Source organism: Candoia aspera, chromosome 2 (genome assembly GCF_035149785.1).
Source record: "Candoia aspera isolate rCanAsp1 chromosome 2, rCanAsp1.hap2, whole genome shotgun sequence".
Lineage (NCBI taxonomy): Eukaryota > Metazoa > Chordata > Lepidosauria > Squamata > Boidae > Candoia > Candoia aspera.
In genome coordinates this window covers 231,291,231-231,313,042 of record NC_086154.1, presented here as the reverse complement: position 1 = coordinate 231,313,042, position 21,812 = coordinate 231,291,231, and the positions used below count along the sequence as shown (strand labels likewise).

Genomic DNA, 21,812 nt, shown 5'->3' with positions numbered 1-21,812 from the left:
TGTACTGTACATAAATCTGGAGTGTGGCATTTATAGCTTTCCAGATCTTGCTGACCTACAACTCCTAGTATTTCTCACCATTAGCAGAAATGGCAGCACTACAATATTTGGGAATTTTCTACTCTTAGCATAAACAGATCAGACATTGTAACATGATAAAAATGTATATAAACCAGGTGAACAGACTTACCACACAAAAAGCAGGATCTTAGAATCCACTGTTTTATTAATGAAAAATACCCATGGAATGTATTTAATAGTAGAAGTATTTATGAACATTTGTATAGTGCACATCTATATACTGCAGTTTATGTTGTACTATATGAACAATAATGAGAGCGCTAGAATTGAACAGCAGAAGAGAAACTTGTTTTATCTTAATTATTAAAATTAACTGGGAAATTACTTACGACCTTCAGAATCATAACTTTCACCTGCTTTCTGGCATGAAAAATGAGATGCAGATGCTCCTCTTCCTGATTTTCTGCAACTAAAGTAAGCAATATTTGCAAATAAATCTGTTTACAGCAGAGGCAGCTACTCTTAGCAGAGTTGCTATTGGGGAAATGCCTTTCTTTCTTTTTTTTTTTTTTTGCAAGACAGGTTCAATTATTGGGGGAAGGATGTAGCACCAAGACACTTTTTTTCCTTCTTGAAGAGAATAAAAGCCAGGCAAAAGTCTTTATTAATTCTGCAAAGAGTTAGATGTACAGAGGCATTTTGCTCACATCAAATAGGTCTAGATGATATTTTCATAAACTTCAAATTTATACTGAACACCATTCTCTTCCTGGGTATCGACAGGGATACCTGTATAACTTGAGAGAGGAATAATAATTTGGTGGTTAAATACTTATTTAACTGGAAATAAAATGAAACATTTTTTATATATACTGTTTGATTTAAATATTTTCTTCAAGTTTACTTCAGTACAGATAAATCAGTGATTATATGGCTAGTATCAGTAAGTTTGGTTGATGCAAGGTATTTTTTGTCTATATAATACTTACTTAGGTAGAAGTCTGTATTTTTTAGGATCAATTTCTGGAAAAAACGTATCACTTTCAAAGTCATGCATAATTCTCGTCACAAACAGTTGATGATGAATTGGCTTCTCCATCGCTGCCTTTAAAAAGAGCAAGACATAATGAATGAGTTTTGCTTATTTGGTATGCTGGTCCATGGCTGAAATAAAATTGATTGCTTATTTAGCATTGTGAAAGGTACTTGTACCCTGAGCATTAACAATGATTTCGATGAACAGTTTTAGTAGTATGTTCAGTCTAAAGAAAAAGAAATTTTGTAGTTAAATGTCCAAAGCATAAAAACAGCTGGAAAGATGTGTTCCTAAGAACACAAGAACAACCTTGCTGGAATAGGGGGCTTGCCTAACGCTACAGGAGCGTTAGTTACATAGTTGTATCTGGAAATCACAACAGGACAGGAAAAGTTACCTGCTCATTAATACAAGCATTATATTATTACCAGCTCATTAATACAAGCATTTCCTCTGTATTTGGCACTATATGGCTCGGTCTACAGAACACATTACAGCAGCATTTCTCAACTTTGGTGACTTTAAGAGGTGTGGGAATTCTGGGAATTGAACTCCATACGTCTTAAAGTCATCAAGGTTGAGAAACACTGCATTACAGTATGCTAAAGGGTAGTTGGCTGGTTTGTAGCTCAGCATGCACATTCAGGCAAATCAGTTAATTGAGAAAACAATGATTAAGGGAGCCATGTGTTGTGGAAACATGGGCAAGATGTACATGATTATAAAGTAGAAAAGATTTTCATGACTTGGTAACATATCCGTGCAGATTGGTATCCTATCAATATTTTCTTTTGTAGCATAATATTCAAAAAATATTAATGTGATATATACATCAGAAGTAAACCATTTTGAAACAATGTCTCCTGATCATTGATTTTCTTTGGTTTTTAGATGAAAAGGGTAAATTGCTTGTAAAACAGTATGAAAATTAAAAGATGATATAGTCTTATCTGTTAAACTCCCTTTCCTGCTTTTCTTCCACTTAACCTCCTAAAGAAAATTCACTTAATGCATTATTAACTACTGCTTTGACAAATGCCTGTTCAGGCAGACCTAATCCAATAATTTAAGAGTAAGCACTTACAGGGAACATGACTTTCTAAAAAAGCTGCTCCAATTATAAATGTCTTCAGGTAAAAAAGGAGAAAAACATTTTCAGTGGCTGTTCTTCTGTCATTTACTTGCTAAGAAAAGGTGCAAAGACAGACGTGTCTAGGATCAAAATGATACTATTCAGTAATTATATCCCTATCTGAATTTCTCATTACGTTCTTCTAAAACTGAGCAATATTATGATACTTTAGCCTAGCATATCTTGCTTGGTTGGTTTACAATGTTCAGTGTATTATGCAAATCCACAAAATTGGCTTAATTCAATAATATGTGGTAAGGCCATCTAACTGATCGATGCAATTTGGAATAAAAACAGCAGCAAGAACGCAACTTTGTTTGCATGACACAACTGAACAAGACATCTATCTTGGTTACTTACCTCACCTCTGTGCTACAGCACACAATTGGGATGTTCCGTTCATCAAGTGGTTGTGCATATTTATTTCTTTATATTTCAAATTTTGTCACCGCCCATCTCTCATAGTTCTTGAAATATAAAAAGTTGATATGCCAGCCATCCCCTTTGCACTTCCTGCCTGCCCCCCACATGCTGGACCAAAACCTGCAGTGGGACAATCAGGGTCAGCACTACTGTGGACAGGATTGGAAGGAGCATACCCAAGCCCATCCATTTCTGCCTGTTTATGAAAGAACATGCATGGCCATGGGTGGAGGGAGGTAATGGCAAGAGATTATGTATTGGCCCTTTTTTCATGGTTAATTATGATGAAGTTATAGTAAATTCAGCTCCCTTAAAGTTAATTGGTTTACCAAGTTTTCCTGTTTACTGAAAATTGTATTGGAAATTTTTTCCTTTTTAAATTTGTGCTAAAGCATTTTTGTTGTTTCACTTCACAAAGGTTTATCCTTCTAACTTTGGCTGTCAACTATTTGGTCCTCCAGGACCCAAGTCAAGGATAAATTGCCCTATGGATTCTCTCTTAAGGTACAGCTGATCTTGAACTATGAGCAGGATATTATAATACTTAGATAAAGAATCCTGGATATGAATCCCACACTGAAGACAGCAGAATATCCAAATATACTGAGTTAGCTGGTTTGAGATTACTCAGGTGGCTCTCAAAGTAAATTGATCAATTTACTGAAATTGATTAATTTCTAGATTACCAGAGTTTTTATGCTACTACTCAAAGGCATGTTCAAGAAGATTCCTTACATGAAAATACTATGTTCTTGTGATGATGGAATAACCCAATTGCTAATAAACATTTTGGAAAAATAAGTTTTATGTTACAACAGTTAATGTATTTTATCAACCTTTTTCCTGGATAATCAGATGAATGTTTTATACCACAACTCTTCTATAACAAAGATTATGATATAATGTTCACAATAGCCAAAGTATTCATGACTACAAGCAATATTTGCTATCAACTAACATATAATTTTCTACTGGGGCAGCATTTAACCTAACAACTGCTACTTGAATTAATATTTTATTATTGGAGAGCCAAATGATTCCTTGCTATAATCATTCAGCTTACATAAGAAGGGATGAAAAATGAGAACAGCAATGAATCCTATATTTTTGGTTCACATACAATAGCAGGTTATATTTACCCACATTCTCTAGAGTTCTTATGTATAAAAGAAAGGACACCTTACGAAGTATCCTAACTTACAAAAAAATCAGTTCACAATCTAAAAACATACTATAAAAGTTGCCACACTTCTCTAGATATTAAGTCTCCTTTTTTCAGAACTTCAAAAACTTAAGATGATGGAGATGAAAAAGTAACTTTGCAAACAATCCTCACATTTAGAAGCTTCACAGGTCTGTAAAGCAAAGGAAAGCTGAAGTAAGATTATAAGCACAGTTGCAGTTTCACTTAGCGACTGCTTTGCTTAACAACTGTGTTGCTGGTTACAATTGTGGTCACTAAATGAGGACTACTTGTACTTACTAGGATCTTCTGGTTGCCTTGTTCTTTGATTCTAATTAATACTGAATGAGTCGTGCATATTCTATTATCTATCTTATTGGGTGATGCTGCCATAAAGCCATGTTTCATCCCAAGGAAAGAAAAAAGTTTAAAGGGCCTCAGGGAATTCCCACAGAATACACACAGAGAGCATTTAAAAAAAAAATCATCAGCTCTTAAAATCGACAGCTATTTAAAAAAGACCAAGAGACAGCAGCAGGCTTAAACTACCAAATATGCTTTATGCAAGTGGAAAATATCTCTGTGTAATAGATCACTATGTGATAAATGTACATAGTAATACTTTATTGATTAGCTATGAGGCCGTATCAGAATACAAAATATAAAACACAGAACAGTAATAAGACCCTAAGTTATAAATATAAAAAAATAAATAAGTAAAAGAAAATATAACTCATATTTTCATGTCACCGCTACAATTTACCCCAGTCAGATCCACGTATGCAGTTCTCAACCGTACTGTTTTGTTTAAATAAAGGGCTGTGTTATATGTCATTTCTGGATTCTGACGGCACAGGAAGTACGTTGTTTTAATGGAAGGAGCCCAATAGGCCATTTGACTAACGCGTGGTCCAAGATGCTGACCTCTTTCTTACACAATTGACATTCAAAGAATGTTTGTGTTATGCCTTCTATCTCTGGGGCTCTGCAAATACAAGTACATTCATAATAAGGAACTTGGTGAAACTTTCCATATTTAGCCATTGTGTCCAACTGCTCAAACCTTGCTTGAGTTAATAGCCCCCTAAGGTGTTTGGGCATTTCTGTGTTTAAATACTTGGCAATTTGGAAGGGACATTTATACTGGCTCATCCATTTCAATGTGCCAGCCTTACTAAGGGTGCCTATATCTCTCTGAGCTTCAGTATCCAAAATCCTTTGTGCAGCAATCTTTTTGACTTTAGGATTAATAGAAGTTATCAGATAACAATATTGCTATTACAAATCATGATTTTATTTGTTATATTAAGGATATAATACCCAAACTATAAAGGATTTGAAATAATCAGATTACTATGGCTCAAAATGAGAAAGCAGAAATGAAAAGAAAGAGTAGGCTGAGGTATATATTTTATATTTGATGACTTTCACATGCTTTGTATAATTCAGAGTAATAACAGAATGAGTAAATACAACTAGAATGTTTATAAAAATTTAACAGTTTAAACTGTAACATTGGATCTGTTACAGTTTTAAACTGTATTAATTTAACTTATGGAAGCTTGGCAGTTATGTCCTTTACACTTCAATGATGATGATTTATTTTTTTTTCATTGCACCACCATTATGAATTTCATCCAAACTGATTTAAGTAGAAATGGAAGATAATACGGAAAGAGCCACACATTCTATGAAACCTAAGAGCTGTTGTAACACACAGAATAAGCCACTCAAAAGTTCATATCTGATTATTAGATTACTTAAAGAAGTTATGTGTTTAAGCCATACCTTATATACTGTACTTCCTCCAACTATCCAAACCTTGTCTACCTTTCTTTCCAATTCTGGTGTTTCTAGAAGATCGAGGGCTTCTTCCAGACTTTTAGCCAAATAATGGGCTCCTTCAGGAACGTCCCTTAAAACATAAAGATGTTACCAATTAAAATCCAAGGACATGGTGGGCTTAGATGTAGCAGAGTATGGTAGTTGGACTTACCATGAAGTACCTTGCTGGCTACCAAAAGATAAATCGAACAGGAAAATATTAAGGGCAAGACTCAAGACTTCATTATGTTCCATGAAGGAAACCTCTCCTTTCAGTTGCATGCACTGACTTCAGCTGAGTGTAGTTCAACTTTTTTACTGAAGAGATTTTATATTCCAGATGTTAAGAGCAACTGAAGAGGAAGGTACATCACGTGCTTTGTTTGGGCATCAGCCTTTTCCCCCCTTGTTTTTCTTTTCCCCACAGGAGTTGCCTAGAAGAAAGAAGGGTTCTGCCATGGTACCTAATTTGCCCCTCATCCCCTCAATTTGGGGTGTTAATATTGGGTTTAAGACTCATGCTGTTGTCACCATTTAGATGGTGAAAAAGGTACAGCTCTGAGACTGGAAGGTCCTTTGGAATGTGGCGGATGGTCAGGAAGCAAAACCATCCTTTTCCTTTGTGGGAGCGTGAGGGAAAAGGCAAGGCTGATTCCAAGCTGCAATATGAATATGTGGGGAGAGTTCCAAGGCCATATATATATTCCATATATATATGGCCTTGGAACGAACGAACTATATATATATATATATATATATATATATATATATATATATATTTGTTTATTTTATATTTCAAATTTGTCACTGCCCATCTCCTCCCACCAGAGGGACTCTGGGCAGTTTACAACAAAATAATCACAAAAACAATGAATATATAAAATGCACTATAAAAATTACATATCACTAAGAAATATAAATAAGAGTAAAGTCCAAATGGCTGTGATCTCATTCAGTCTTTCATGGAAGGGGTACTTCAAGGCACCATTCAACCCCAAGCATGACTATTCTCTTCGCCGCCCTAGACAGGTGGCAGAGCCAGGTCTTCAAGTTCCTCCGGAAGGCCAGGAGCAATGGGGCTAACCACACCTCTGGGGGCAAGATGTTCCAGAGAGTGGGAGCTACTGCAGAGAAGGCCCGCCTCCTGGACCCCACCAGACGGAATTCTCTTACCGACGGGGTCCGCATTGTTGGGACAGCCCAGCTCTCACTGCTGTGACAAATGAGAAAAGGCAGCAAAATAAGGCAGTGCCTGGGCTCCTTCGGAACACAGCCAACCAACCTAGACTTTGCTGCTGTGCTACCTAACAAGAGGGAGGACCAGAGGTAGGAGTTGCTGCCTCCTGTTTGATCTCTTTCAATGCCCAACAGGCACCCTCTCAGAGAAAAGCAGTAGGGGACCCCTCAGAAACAATGGCAGCTGCTCCTTGCAAGTTTGTTGTGTTGCCCCAGACAGCATAAGATACCAAGGGCCCTTCCTGAGGCAGTGGGGCCTCACCCACTATCCAACAGGATCAACCCTGAAAGAAGGCTTGTTTGCTCACTGTACAGACTACTTACTGCCTTCGTCACTATATTTAAAAATATATGTGGTGCTGGCTACCAGCTAGGCTGGCTTCCAAAAAGGGATGGACGAATTCATGCAAGTCACGGGGATCAACGGCTATGAGCCTTGACGGCAGCAAGATTGCCTCTGAAGGCCATCTCTGGGGACACTAGCAGGCTTCCTTGTGTAGTTGGTGGGTCGCTGTGAGAACAGACTGCTGGACTAGATGGGCCAGGAGTACGATCCAGCAGGGCACTGCTTATGTTCCTAAATAAGAGGTATTAAAATCAGCCAAATAAAAATTAAGGAGAACATATGGAAGTGTTGCCTATTTTTTTAAGAATAGTTGAATTGTGTATTCAAATTATCTTGATTTTTGACATACGAGTGGAAATACTAAGAGCAGCTTTTGGACTATTTGCTTGTAACGCAAAAGAATGAAGTCTTGATTTTAGGTTTTGATGATTGAATGGTTTGATTTTAGAGATACAATATTACTAACTGTTTAATTAATAGTAAGAGATTAACTTTTTTGTACTTTTATACCTGTGCTGGAAAAGGTCAGAAGCCACCGGTCTGATATGCTTTTTTGTTTATTCCTGCACTGTTTTAGCCTTTCCTGTTTCTTTTTTTAGACCTGTACTCTATCGGTCTTATATTCTGCATTATGTTTCTTAATTATATCTTGAAAAATTAATAATAAATTTAAAAAACAATAAAAAAGAGCAGATTTTAGAAATAATTGATTATTGAATGCACAGCCTGTTCTTGGGACAGAAATGGCAATCTTTTATGTTTTCTTCCAACATTACATAGGATTTTGGTCTTCTTTGGTAAATTTATCTATTTATTCTATTTATATAACTGCTCATCTCACATACATGACTCTAGGCAGTTTACAATAAAATAGATAAAATACATCCTATAAAAAATAAAACACATAGCAACCAAGCATCAAAAAACAATAATCAATAAACTTAGCTTGATGGAAGACTTTTTTTTTTGCTTCTGAGATGGGCTTCATGTGTCTACTACATCTGATTCATGTAAAATTTGTTCTCCCAATCAAACCAGCAGAGAGGGCATACCCACTTTCTGGAATACTCACCCCACCCTCTCAGTGCTTAGATGGCTCAGTTTTGATTTGTATTTAAAAGTTAGTTAAAATACTGCTCATCCATGAAAGTCAGGCAGTACTCAGTTCTAATGCAGTAAAATTATCTAACATTACAATAAAAATGAGAGCATTAAAACAGCAGAGCAAAATTAAATAAAGCAGTATAAACCTTCAAAATACTTGGAAATATACATTAAATATAATCAAATCCTAAAAATGATAGCAATGTCAACATTAGGTAAACCTGAATTCCAGATTTATTTATTTAAAATTAGGCTTTAAATGTTTTCATATCTAATAGGCTGTTTTTGTGTCTGTAGTTGTCAACTGCATGCATTTATCTCTACCGCATATCTGCTTCAGGAACCCTATTTGAATTACTGCACCTGGGCAATAGATTTAGAAGTTATAGCAAAAAGAGTAGGCACTTTGGTATTAGAATAGCAAGTAGCTTAGTCATATATAAATCCTCAAAGAACCTGCTGATATATTCTCCCAGATTGCGGTGGGGTTCTCCCAGATTATACAAAATGTTTTTAAAAATCAAACAAATAATAATTTGTTGATTTAGGAGCTAAAAACCACTATTAGTAAAATCTACAGGCATTATTAATGCTGTAGGATTCACTTCTTCAGCAAAGGATCGTTACCTTGTCGTGGTGCTGGAGCTTGAGCACCTCAATGATGCCATGAGCTAAACCGTGAAAGGCCACCCAAGACGGGAAGGTCATGAGAGAGAGGTCAGACTAAATGCAATCCCTGGGGAAGGTAATGGCAACCCACCCCAGTATTCTTGCCGTGAAAACTAAATGGATCAGTACAACCAGAGATATGTTGGTATACCATCGGAAGATGAGACCTCCAGGTCAGAAGATGGTCAAAATGCTATTGGGGAGGAACAGAGGATGAGTTCAACTAGCCCCAGACGTGATGACGCAGCTAGCTCAAAGCCGAAAGGACGGCCAGCGGCCGACGGTGCTGGTGGTGAACGGCGAATCCGATGTTCTAAGGATCAACACACCATTGGAACCTGGAATGTAAGATCTATGAGCCAGGGCAAATTGGATGTGGTTATTGGTGAGATGTCAAGATTAAAGATAGACATTCTGGGCGTCAGTGAACTGAAATGGACTGGAATGGGCCACTTCACATCAAATGACCACCAAATCTACTACTGTGGACAAGAGGACCACAGAAGAAATGGAGTAGCCTTCATAATTAATAGTAAAGTGGCTAAAGCAGTGGTTGGATACAATCCAAAAAACGATAGAATGATCTCAATTCGAATTCAGGGCAAGCCATCTAACATCACAGTGATCCAAATATACGCCCCAACCACAGATGCTGAAGAAGCTGAAGTAGAGCAGTTCTATGAGGATCTGCAGCACCTACTGGACAACATGCCTAAAAGAGATGTTATTTTCATCACGGGAGACTGGAATGCTAAGGTGGGCAGTCAAATGACACCTGGAATTACAGGTAAGCATGGCCTGGGTGAACAAAACGAAGCAGGACATAGGCTGATAGAATTTTGCCAAGACAACTCAATGTGCATAACAAACACTCTCTTCCAGCAACCTAAGAGATGGCTTTATACATGGACTTCCCCAGATGGACAACACCGAAACCAGATTGACTACATCCTTTGCAGCCAAAGGTGGCGGACATCTATACAGTCGGTAAAAACAAGACCTGGAGCTGACTGTAGCTCAGATCACGAACTTCTTGCACAATTTAGGATCAGACTAAAGAGATTAGGGAAGACCCACAGATCAGCTAGATATGAGCTCACTAATATTCCTAAGGAATATTCAGTGGAGGTGTAGAATAGATTTAAGGGACTGGACTTAGTAGATAGGGTCCCAGAAGAACTATGGACAGAAGTTTGCAACATTGTTCAGGAGGCGGCAACAAAATACATCCCAAAGAAAGAGAAAACCAAGAAGGCAAAATGGCTGTCTGCTGAGACACTAGAAGTAGCCCAAGAAAGAAGGAAAGCAAAGGCAACAGTGATAGGGGGAGATATGCCCAATTAAATGCAAAATTCCAGAGGTTAGCCAGAAGAGATAAGGAATTATTTTTAAACAAGCAATGCGCGGAAGTGGAAGAAGACAACAGAATAGGAAGGACAAGAGACCTCTTCCAGAAAATTAGAAACATTGGAGGTAAATTCCAGGCAAAAATGGGTATGATCAAAAACAAAGATGGCAAGGACCTAACAGAAGAAGAAGAGATCAAGAAAAGGTGGCAAGAATATACAGGAGACCTGTATAGGAAGGATAACAATATCGGGGATAGCTTTGACGGTGTGGTCAGTGAGCTAGAGCCAGACATCCTGAAGAGTGAGGTTGAATGGGCCTTAAGAAGCATTGCTAATAACAAGGCAGTAGGAGACGACGGCATCCCAGCTGAACTGTTCAAAATCTTGCAAGATGATGCTGTCAAGGTAATGCATGCTATATGCCAGCAAATTTGGAAAACACAAGAATGGCCATCAGACTGGAAAAAATCAACTTATATCCCATACCAAAAAAGGGAAACACTGAAGAATGTTCAAACTATCGAACAGTGGCACTCATTTCACATGCCAGTAAGGTAATGCTCAAGATCCTGCAAGGCAGACTTCAGCAATTCATGGAGCGAGAATTGCCAGATGTACAAGCTGGGTTTAGAAAAGGCAGAGGAACTAGGGACCAAATTGCCAATATCCGATGGATAATGGAAAAAGCCAGGGAGTTTCAGAAAAACATCTATTTCTGTTTTATCGACAATTCTAAAGCCTTTGACTGTGTGGAACATAACAAATTGTGGCAAGTTCTTAGCAGTATGGGGATACCAAGTCATCTTGTCTGCCTCCTGAAGAATCTGTATAACGACCAAGTAGCAACAGTAAGAACAGACCATGGAACAATGGACTGGTTTAAGATTGGGAAAAGAGTACAGCAGGGCTGTATACTCTCACCCTACCTATTCAACTTGTATGCAGAACACATCATGCAACATGCTGGGCTTGAGGAATCCAAGGCTGGAGTTAAAATTTCTGGAAGAAACATTAAGAATCTCAGATATGCAGAAGATACCACTTTGATGGCTGAAAGCGAAGAGGAACTGAAGAGCCTTATGATGAAGGTGAAAGAAGGAAGTGCAGAAGCTGGCTTGCAGCTAAACCTCAAAAAAAACCAAGATTATGGCAACCAGCTTGATTGATAACTGGCAAATAGAGGGAGAAAATGTAGAAGCAGTGAAAGACTTCGTATTTCTAGGTGCGAAGATTACTGCAGATGCTGACTGCAGGCAGGAAATCAGAAGACGCTTAATCCTTGGGAGAAGAGCAATGACCAATCTCGATAAAATAGTTAAGAGCAGAGACATCACACTGACAACCAAGGTCCGCATAGTTAAAGCAATGGTGTTCCCCGTAGTAACATATGGCTGCGAGAGCTGGACCATAAGGAAGGCTGAGAGAAGGAAGATCGATGTTTTTGAACTGTGGTGTTGGAGGAAAATTCTGAGAGTGCCTTGGACTGCAAGAAGATCAAACCAGTCCATCCTCCAGGAAATAAAGCCAGACTGCTCATTTGAGGGAATGGTATTAAAGGCAAAACTGAAGTACTTTGGCCACATAATGAGAAGACAGGACACCCTGGAGAAGATGCTGATGCTACGGAGAGTGGAAGGCAAAAGGAAGAGGGGCCGACCAAGGGCAAGGTGGATGGATGATATTCTAGAGGTGACGGACCCGTCCCTGGGGGAGCTGGGGGTGTTGACGACTGAGAGGAAGCTCTGGCGTGGGCTGGTCCATGAAGTCACAAAGAGTCGGAAGCGACTAAACGAATAAACAACAACAAAAGGATTCACTTGCATTTACTAGTGAAAATAATAATAACTGAAAAACCGAAGTTATTTGCAATCTTCATAAAATCAAAAAGATATGAATATGGACTGTCCATAAGTATAACTCACAGTATTAAAAATGAGATGTAATTATTGCTGCTAAACAACTCTTTGACAGGATGGCTGCATCTATTTCTGAGCAAGTAAATGATGGTTAAACAAATCTTTCACAATCTCTCCCCCTCTTCTGGGGGAGATGGGCGGTGGCTAAATTTGAGTAATAAATAAATAATAAATAAAATAAAATATAATTATCTAAAAGTTGGTGTGCTACCAACTTTGTTTATGCCACTCTCTACAATCAGTTTACTCATTGTAGCTGATTTTATACATCTCTTTTGAAAACATCAAAATCGGTACTTACTTCAGTTCCCTGCTGAGTACTACATTAATTCTATTTTTTAAAGGACGATGTTTCTCAGGGATGGAGAACCAGGTCTTCTTACCCATTATTACCACATTTTGCTTTCCTGTAAAATGCAAAGATATTTAATGTGATTATGTAGTGACACCTAGTGGTTATAGCGTGGTATTTTTATGAAACCTGTTTCAAGCAACATTGTCATACTTTTCAAAACTCTGAAGTGAAGCTCTTGGTATCAGTGGCTCATTGCTAGAAGCTCAGCTAGAGAAGAAAATAAAATCTGGATGGCCTCTGCTGAAGAGTGACTGCCATTAAAGAAAGGACCTTCTCAGCTGTGGCATTCCCTCTGTGATGAGACTTGCCTGGCACACAACCCAGATATTAGAGGATTTGGACTGCAAATATTTTATAGTCTGGTCCTGGCTGATTGTTCGATTTTATATTTTTTTCATACATTCTGTTATCACACAATTGTGTACTTTGTTTATTGTGGGGATCCTTTCCTATTGGTTTTTATTGCCGCCACCAAACCCTTTCCTGATTTGAAAATTATTTTGTCGTAAAATGGGGAAGAGACAGAACAGCCTAACCACTATGTTAACATTTATACATGGAATCAAATTAACATGATTAAATACTGTCATAAACCCTAACAGATGGAGGTTTTCCTAGGGCCAGGAGTTGGAGCTCCCCTTAGACATGTTCTTCCACCTGCCTCTCCCAACTTTCTTTCTCCTCTCCTATTCCTTCTCTCTGTAATATAAACTGGGACAGGCCCCATGCATGACTATGTTTTGACTGAGAGTTCTAATATCCAATTATCACATGGGCTGATGAATAAACGTTAATAAGGATGCAAATAGACGCATACTGCACTTAGTTGTGCAGCCCTTAGTTGAAAGACTTAGGTAACAGCTATGTATTTCCCCTGCCTAGCTTTAATTCACTAGGTAATTTTAAATAAATCACTCAACTAAAATAATTTGGAATTATGCTAACATACTTTGAAGGGTTGCCGTAAGGAAATACTAAGATGAAAATATAAAATGATAAGTCATAAAATGACTGCAAATTATACTACTATGTAAAATAAATACTACATTGTTATCCTAGCCTGTTAAGGCTTTGCCACTGATTTCAGCTGAACCAAGAATGTAGTTCCACAATACATAGAAATTCCTCTCATTCAGCAGCCTGTGGGCTCCTGATATGATCAGTAATGTGCTTGGACACACAAAGCAGATTTGAGGATCTTTTCATCCAGTTTCTTTCTCAACAATGACAGCCATCACCCAGCCCAGGAAAAATTAGTCACTATTACCTTCTTCTTTAGTTGTAGTTGTCATTTTCTGAAAATGCTTTAACTCATTCCTGTTCAAAAACAAAACACATTTTGTGATGACATAACCTTCACGAGCATTCTCTATTGTTACCCTCAACATCTTGACACTTACTTGGTTAAATCATGGCACTGCAGCCCACCTAGGCACAGACTGGTTTACGATTTCATAAACTTGCATTTGCATTTTAATTTATATATCTATATAAGTGTGCTTTCGATTATCATTACTGTGGCAGCATTCCTAAACCTGATCTCCTTCTAATATGATGGGCCCACAATGCTCAGAATAAGGAAGAATGTTGTGAAGGAACTGAAGTCCAAATGATAATAGTGCTATCCTATTTGAGAAGGAAGAACTGCTTTAACAAGAGCCCAGCTTCTAGAAAATATAAGGGCAGGAGGTCCCCGCTTTTTTCTTTTTTTTTTTTTGTTAAAAAGTCTTTGCTTCCCAAGGCAATGGAATCCAAATGATGCACCCCAGTCCCAGGAAACATTTCCCCAGTTCCAGGAGGCATGTCTAGATAACAGCATGAAATGTTAAGATCTAAACTTCCTTAATGTTCTTCTGTCCTGCTCTTATGCCAGGTATCAAACCAGGAAGGAATAGTTAGAAAATGCAGTTAATTCACATGGACTACTTTTAAGGAGTGCCTTAGAGCCCTCCTCACTGAATTAGATCTTATCGCCTCTTGGATTTTATACTTATTTTTATCTTCTCTTTATATTAGCGAATTGTATTTGTATTTTTGTATGTTTATGGTTTTAATGTTGGTTTTATTGTAAACCGCCTGGGGTCCCCCTTTTCGGGAGAGATGGGCAGTGATAAAATTTGAAAAACAAACAAACAAATAAATAAATAAAATTTCTACAACCGTCTGTACATTGTAATTCTCTTATTTATTCGGTTCTACTGCTTCAGGCAATACATCCCAAGGGACAACACCAAGAAAAACAGAAATGTGCACTTAAGTCCGCTTGCTGCATCCTGTAAGTTTACTGTCCCAAAGGACACTGATCTGCTGAAACATTATTCAACTTCATTTAGGCGGATTTCTATCTGAGGGAGGGCGGGGAGACATTTTATCCTTTGCTTCAAGCAGCCAAAGCTTTTGCCCTGGCGCTGTACTAGGCTACTGAACTTGAAAAGTAATAGGATTTCAGGCACTTTGTAATCAATTGTGTGGCCGCAAAATAATGCTGTTCGTTGATAAAATAGATAAAAAATATTTTAAAAGGCCAGGTGTCCCAACTTTACGGTAGTACTGATTAGGGACGGTCAGAGAGAAAATGAATTCAACAATAATAATCAAGTGCTGTTAAAGGAAAACTTGCGCGATCTACTATAAAGGAAGTATCTATTAGCCTTTGGGCAAAAAAAAAAAAATCTGATCGGGTAAACTACAACTCCCAAGCTACACCACTTCCATTCAGACGAAATGATTCAATGCAATAACCTTCCCGCAAAGAAAGCAGTGCACGCTGGGAGTTCTGGTTTTCCCTTCGCAGTAAAGCGCGGGATAAAAGAAAAGAAGCAGGTCGGTACCTGAGCGGTGGCCAAGGAAGCTTTCCGTCCTTTCCGATGCCCATGTTGTTGCACACAGCAACGATATAATGTAGAGTCGCCACCATCGCTCTTTTTTCGCTGCAGCAACTCTGCACCGGCGGGTCTGCGTCGACGGGGAATTTCGGACCGAGAAAACCCGCGGAGCATGCGCAGAGCGACGCGCCTCCCGTGCGGAGAGAAGGGCGGGTGGTCCTGGCAGCCATGATAGTGGGGTCCATTTCACTCCCCGGCGAAGTCGGAGGGCTTCCGTGACCCGACGTTCGCGCCCCGGCCGCTGCTGGGAGGAAGAGCCAGGGAAGCCGCCGGTAGCCGTGTGCCCGCAGAGCCCTCTGGGCGGCCTGCGCGGCTCGTCTCAAGGGACTCATCGCATGCGTGGCTACTTTCCTAGTTTTTCTGCTCTTGCACCGATCCTGCGATGCTGCCGGGACGAAGAAGAAGGCGGCCTAACCCCGGTGACGGGTCCCGGGGGCAGACCGTGCTAAGTAAATTCTTCCCGCCGGTGGCATCTTTGCAGCGCTGCAGCTCATCTGAGGAGGTGGAAAAGGAAAGCCCTGAAGCCTCTGCTCGGCATACGGTGCGCCTCGGATTGTGGTGACGGCTGCGGGGCAAAGCTGGGTGCTCGTTCGTTAGACTCCTGCACTGAGCAAGGATCTCTGGGCCTCTCGAGAGCTAATTTGTGGCCCCTGTTAATGCAGCGTGATTGGGTTGGGCAGTTTGGGCCGTAATGCCCTCCTCCCTTCTAGCCTTAAGTGCTGTGAAAACTGCTGGGTCTAGCAGGACTGACCTCTCAAATGGTGATTAGAAGCAATGCTGGAGTACAGGTGGTCCTCACTTAACAACCATTCCTTTAGTGACGGTTTGGACTTTCAGTGGTGATGAAAAAACCGACTGACAACTGGTCTTCACACTTACAACCATCATAGTGTCCCTGAGGTCATTTGGGCACTTGGCAACTGGTTCACATTTATGACCATTGCAGTGTCCAGTGGTCACATGATCGCCATTTTCAACCTTCCTGGTTGAAAATGCCTGCAGTGATTTGCTTAAGGACTGCCACAAAGGTCATAAAATTGTTTCAGATTTGCTTAATGACCACTTTGTTTAGCAACCAAAATTCCAGTCCCAACTGTCATTAAGCGAGGACTACCTGTAGCTGCAGAATTGCTCATCCTACTTGGAAAGCCTTCTCTTCAAAAAGCTAAATGTCTTTTTAGTATTAAGTTTGGGGCATTTGCATTTTACTCTTTCATTCGGAGGCACACAACATTAGAATTCAAGAGCACCAACAAGGTTGTTTTGGCAGCAAATGATGGTAAATGGAGTCAGACCAGTTGAAATATCCTGTAGTTTCATTATGATAATTAAATAAAACGTCAAAGCAGGAGTATAAGGGGAACACTCTGGGTCTCAAAGCAAACCACTGGTGATGAAAAAGCTCAGGCATCTTTGCCCCCTCCAGGCTACAGCAACTGAGGGTGGATGAGGAAGGGGAAGATGAGGGTCACACAGCTGCTTGCTTCCTCCCTGTCACACCAGCAGTGGGCTTGGTACACCCAGGAATCTCCTTTCCCATCAGTCACTCAAAGTATCCCCAAAGCCCTCCTGCTCTAGACTCAGGTCAGGGGAAAATGTTCTCTTTCCCATTCAAAATACAGCTGGGCATGTGTGCAATACTTATGCCCCCTCTTCCATCTCAGTAGCCTCCTGGGAGTCTTTCTCAGGCATAACATACCTGAGCTGCAGAAATCTGGACGAGCAGTAGTTGGCAGTTTTCTGTATCCCTCCTTACTGCCATCTTGTTAAGAGTTAGAAGCTGAGATAGAGTATCTCTACTGTACTTAATCTGGCTTTTTGAACATGTAAGTAAATAGCTAGGGGGAATCTAGTAGTGCCTCAAGGCAAGTGCCTCTATGTTCAGTGACACCATGCTTCTGAGTATTGCTTGCTAGGGTAGAGCAGAGGGAAAGGACAAATTCCTTATCCTTGTGTGAGGGAGAAAATCACACCTGGAGATGGTTAGTGCCCTAAAATGGTCACGTGAATGATATTCCAACTATTATCATCTGGATTTTATGTTGTATTTATGTTTTAATATTATATTTGTATTTATATTTATTTATGGTCTTTTAATGCTTTTATCTTTGTTGTAAACCGCCCAGAGTTCCCCCTTTGGGGGGAGATGGGCGGTGACTAAATAAAATAAATAAATAAGTATAAGCCCCAGCATTAGTTCCAACTGATGTCTTAGAACCACACCGGCATGGTTCAAATAACATGCTAAGCCATCCTGTCTGGAGGAAGAAAACTAATTTTAAGTTGACAAGAATCAGAATTTTGAACTCAGTTGTCAGTCTTGGTTTCAGATTCAATTTTCTGGAAACTAGAAATGGTTGTCAGTCTGGTTTTGGATGGTTAGTACAAGTAAATAGGTTTATGGTTGTAATCACAGATCATAACAAGGATGATTAACTTCAGTAAGCCTCAGTTGTTTTGATTTTGTTGGCTTTTATTAATTGAATACAAACAGATTATTATACAGTACAAACATATCAAAACTTCTTTTTTTAGGCTATTGAACCTGATAGCAAAAAGAGAAAACTGGTAAAGAGCAAAGAATATAATGACAAGTCCTCAAAGTCTCTACAGGGTAGAAAAGAAGAGACTAATACTGTGGGTTCGCAGAACACAGGTGAGTTTTAATTAATATAACTTCCTTTTCTCTCTATCTAGGAGTTGTTCCAGAAATTTGGAAGTACTCTATAGCTGTGCCCACTGCAGTCATCTAGGAATCCAGGAGCAGGATAGAATTAGAGAACTCTCCTTGGCTTTTTATTTTGTCATTTACAAAATTCATTTTTATGTACATTAGTGTTTACCACCTAATTTTATCACAGTTTTATCTGAAATATATATATATAGAGAGAGAGAGAAAGAGAGAATGAATTACACCTGTTGTTTGATTTTCAGTTGTATTTTGCAAATGTTCTAACCTGTTGATTAGTACAATATTTGTGAGTCTGTATTTTCTGCAATTTTATTTGGTTTATATATTAGACTTTCACAATTATGTAACCTTTTAAAGCAGGAGATTTTGGATGACGAAGGGCAAAGATCATGGGAAAGGTTTTGTTTAGAGAAAAGGATGGAGAGTTTTAATCAGAGAGGTACAATATTTGTTGATCTAGGAATGGACAGAAAGCAATTGGAAGTGGTCTAGCCATAGCTTTCGGGAAGAAACAGGCCTGTTCCAGATATGGACTATCTTAACTACTTCCAGTTCAAACTGGGAGTGGCAGGGTCCAGAGGTGATTCAGCAAGATCCAGAAAGAAATGGAACATGCAGAGTCCATTCCCACATCAACAAATTTTACTCATCACTTTTATGAAACTTGTGCTTAATCTAGCATCAGAAACTAAGCCGGTGTAGGAAATTGAGATCATTGCGTTTTCAAAGCAGCAAGATAAATGAATGGTTTTGGTAACAGTGTTGGACAGATACGAGAAGATCAAGAAACAATTAGGACATGAAACAGGATGTTTGTGGACTCAGAGAAAAAAATAGCTATTTTTGCACTGTTGCAAAGGGAGAAGCAATATAGCCTAAAGACTGAAGTTAATACAGTATAGCCAAAGCTATGTGCTATTTAGCAGGGTAAGTGCCAACATAGTTATTGGATAAAAAAAATATATGGAGGAAAGATGAAAAATATTCCTTGGATGTAGTGTGTTTGAGATAAAACATTTTTTATTTATATTGCTAATGAAGGGGGAACAAAGAAATGTATGCACTCTGAAATATGCTCAGAAACCTTTGAGAAATTGAGAGCATTTAGCCATTTGGAGCCTCCAAGAAACAGAGTTCCTTCAGAAGCTTTTCATGGAAAAGAGTCAGTAGATTTGAAAAAATGCCAGCGTTCTGTGACTGGAAACAATAAAACAAATGATTCTTCACATCCCCCAGAAATCAGTAAGGTAATCAGTTCTTTGCTATATTTTAATTCAGCTGTTAAAATTCTTTAATTGTGAGTGTTGACTAAATTTTGATGATGCTAAAATTTAGTATTGTTAAATCTTGAATCATCGTGTTCTATGTTACAAATGAATAGGGTGACAATGGTAGCAATCCATACGAGTCAATACCAGACAGAGATAGTGCATGTGAAATGGTGCCGTTAATTGAATCAGCATTTTATGTATTGTGCTTGAAGTCAGCTGTTGGTTAATAAAGACTATCAATATTCGATAGTCAATAACATTCAATATTTAAAAAAATAGTCTGGTAATATGTGCAATAGCATGAGTAAGCATTAAGTAATTGTTATAGATGGCAGCATTTCACTGATCTTGGCTGATTTTGAAAAGCTAAGCAGAATCATAGTACCTGATAAGTGCTTGGATGGAAAACACCAGGAAATCTCAGGGTTATATGATAGCCTGTAAGATGGAAAAACATACTGAAAGAAAGCAGTGGCAAGCTACTTCTACAGTATATTGTTACTAAGAAAACTACATTGACGTGTCTGTAGTTCCCAGGAGTTGAATTCCCTTTGAAGAAGATTTTACCTTTCCTTTACTTGTTGATCTTAAATGTCTGTCTTATTTAATATGTGATCCTAATCACACCCAGTTGTTTTCTGATGGGTGTAGATCTTGAGGAGATCCCTTCTGCCAGGATAGAAATTTCAAGGTCCTGAATTATGGTAGAGCTGGCTTTGGATCTAAAGCTGCTTTGTTCCCAGAGAAGGGGTAATTTGGATTCTTAATCTATGCCAAATAGAATTAGTATGGGAAAATTCCTTTTTATTGTAATTTATAGGAGAGAAAAAAAAAGAAATATGTTCCAATAGGGAAAAGGGGTAGGAAAATCTTCTTTTCTTTCCCATCTTCTGTTTTAACTGGGAATAAATAGCTGATAGATTCTGAAAAAAATTAGAGATATGTGTTCTTGCACTCATCCCCTCTGAGATTGCTGTGCTAATCCCTATGGGATTAAGTAATGATTTTAACAGATCTTACTCAAGCAGGGCAACAGGTAATCTGGTTTAACAGTAAGTAAGCCATATTAAATTCAATAAACTTATTCTGAGAAAAGTACATGTAGGATTGCAACATAAATAATTCATTTTCAAGGTTGTGTAACTATAGATTTATTATTCTATATTTCTATTGAAAAATGATTGCAATTTTTCTTACTACAACAGCTCTTAAGTTATCATTAAAATTTGCTTATTTTAGTCTTCAATCTTTTAAAGTACCTTATACACTTAGGCAATGAAAAAGGAACCAGGCAAAGGAAAATTGCAGAAGTTTGATAAGGTATAATTGGAAAAAAATACATGTAAAGCTAGAAAATTATCAGTGCTAGAGCATTTTTGTAAATGTGCAGTGTGGGTTAAAAAATATAACTTAGTAAAATGCATCCATTAAACAGGACTGATAGAGCTTAATTCCCGAGGAAAAAGTAATAATAAAGATGGGCACTCCAATTCTCTTTGAGAGCATAGACTAAGTTCTATCATAGTAGTAACCAGTAACGATTAGAGTTTCTTGACTTTTCATCCTTATTCTCAGTGTGTTCCATCTCAGAGCAAAACATTTAATTTTGTCTTTAATAATCTACAGTATCTGTTGTCTCTGTTTTTCCAGCCCAAGTGCTTCTCTAAATTGCTTCTCTAGTGTGTGCTCTGTACCATGTCTGCTATGATAAGATTTCTAGTTGCCCACCAGGTTGCTGGCTAAATTGTCTTTCCAACAAAACAACTCTTAGGTTTTATGTGCTGCTGCAGGGTGTTACTTTGAGAGGGCTTCCAATTCTGTTTGCTTCCTGGGTTACACTTGGCATTCTGTCACTGATATATAATTGATGAAGGAAGGATGATCTGAAATTAAACTGTTGAGCTGGAATTCAGATGTATAATAATTTCTTTCTCCTGCCTGAATAATAGTACTTTTACTAAATATTCTTTGTTTTCTTTTCACACATAGGGAAGAAATACCTCCCGGTTTTTTACCATGAATATGAGATTTGAAAACACCCCAAATACATCAGATACAACTTTTAAAAAAACAACCAAAACTGTATATACACCTCTTGAGCTCCAGTTCCTAGAACTAAAAAAACAGTATAAGGATGCTATTCTATGTATTGAGTGTGGTTATAAGTACAGATTTTTTGGAGATGATGCAGAGGTAAAGTGCTTCTCTGTATGGCATTGTGTTAAAGTTATATGTTGCTGTTACTGGTGTTGTGCATAATTATTGAACAAGTTATGTGCAGAAGATAGAATGTGGTTCTTCTACAAACTTCCAAGTGTGATAGGAGCTATAAGCAGCCATTGGTTTATATCTTGGCAGGTTTTGGCCACA

General features: G+C 38.5%; 2 protein-coding genes across 2 annotated transcripts in view; one reads left to right on the top strand and one right to left on the bottom strand.

The window, feature by feature from the left end:
• Window positions 1-617: 617 nt before the first annotated feature.
• DHFR (dihydrofolate reductase) lies at window positions 618-15,811 on the bottom strand. Its single transcript, XM_063295479.1, has 6 exons — window positions 15,426-15,811; window positions 13,862-13,911; window positions 12,541-12,646; window positions 5,584-5,710; window positions 1,011-1,126; window positions 618-818 (listed from the first exon to the last, which is right to left on the bottom strand). Exons 1-6 carry the CDS (start codon window positions 15,809-15,811, stop codon window positions 740-742), a joined length of 864 nt encoding a protein of 287 aa, XP_063151549.1. The 3' UTR covers window positions 618-739.
• A 50-nt stretch (window positions 15,812-15,861) lies between these two features.
• The window catches only part of MSH3 (mutS homolog 3), a 61,376-nt gene continuing 55,425 nt past the window's right edge, over window positions 15,862-21,812 (top strand). The window contains exons 1-4 of the mRNA XM_063295480.1: window positions 15,862-16,020; window positions 18,015-18,135; window positions 19,213-19,418; window positions 21,432-21,635. Of these exons, the coding sequence (XP_063151550.1) occupies window positions 15,862-16,020; window positions 18,015-18,135; window positions 19,213-19,418; window positions 21,432-21,635 (690 nt within the window). The remainder of the gene's footprint in view (window positions 16,021-18,014; window positions 18,136-19,212; window positions 19,419-21,431; window positions 21,636-21,812) is intronic.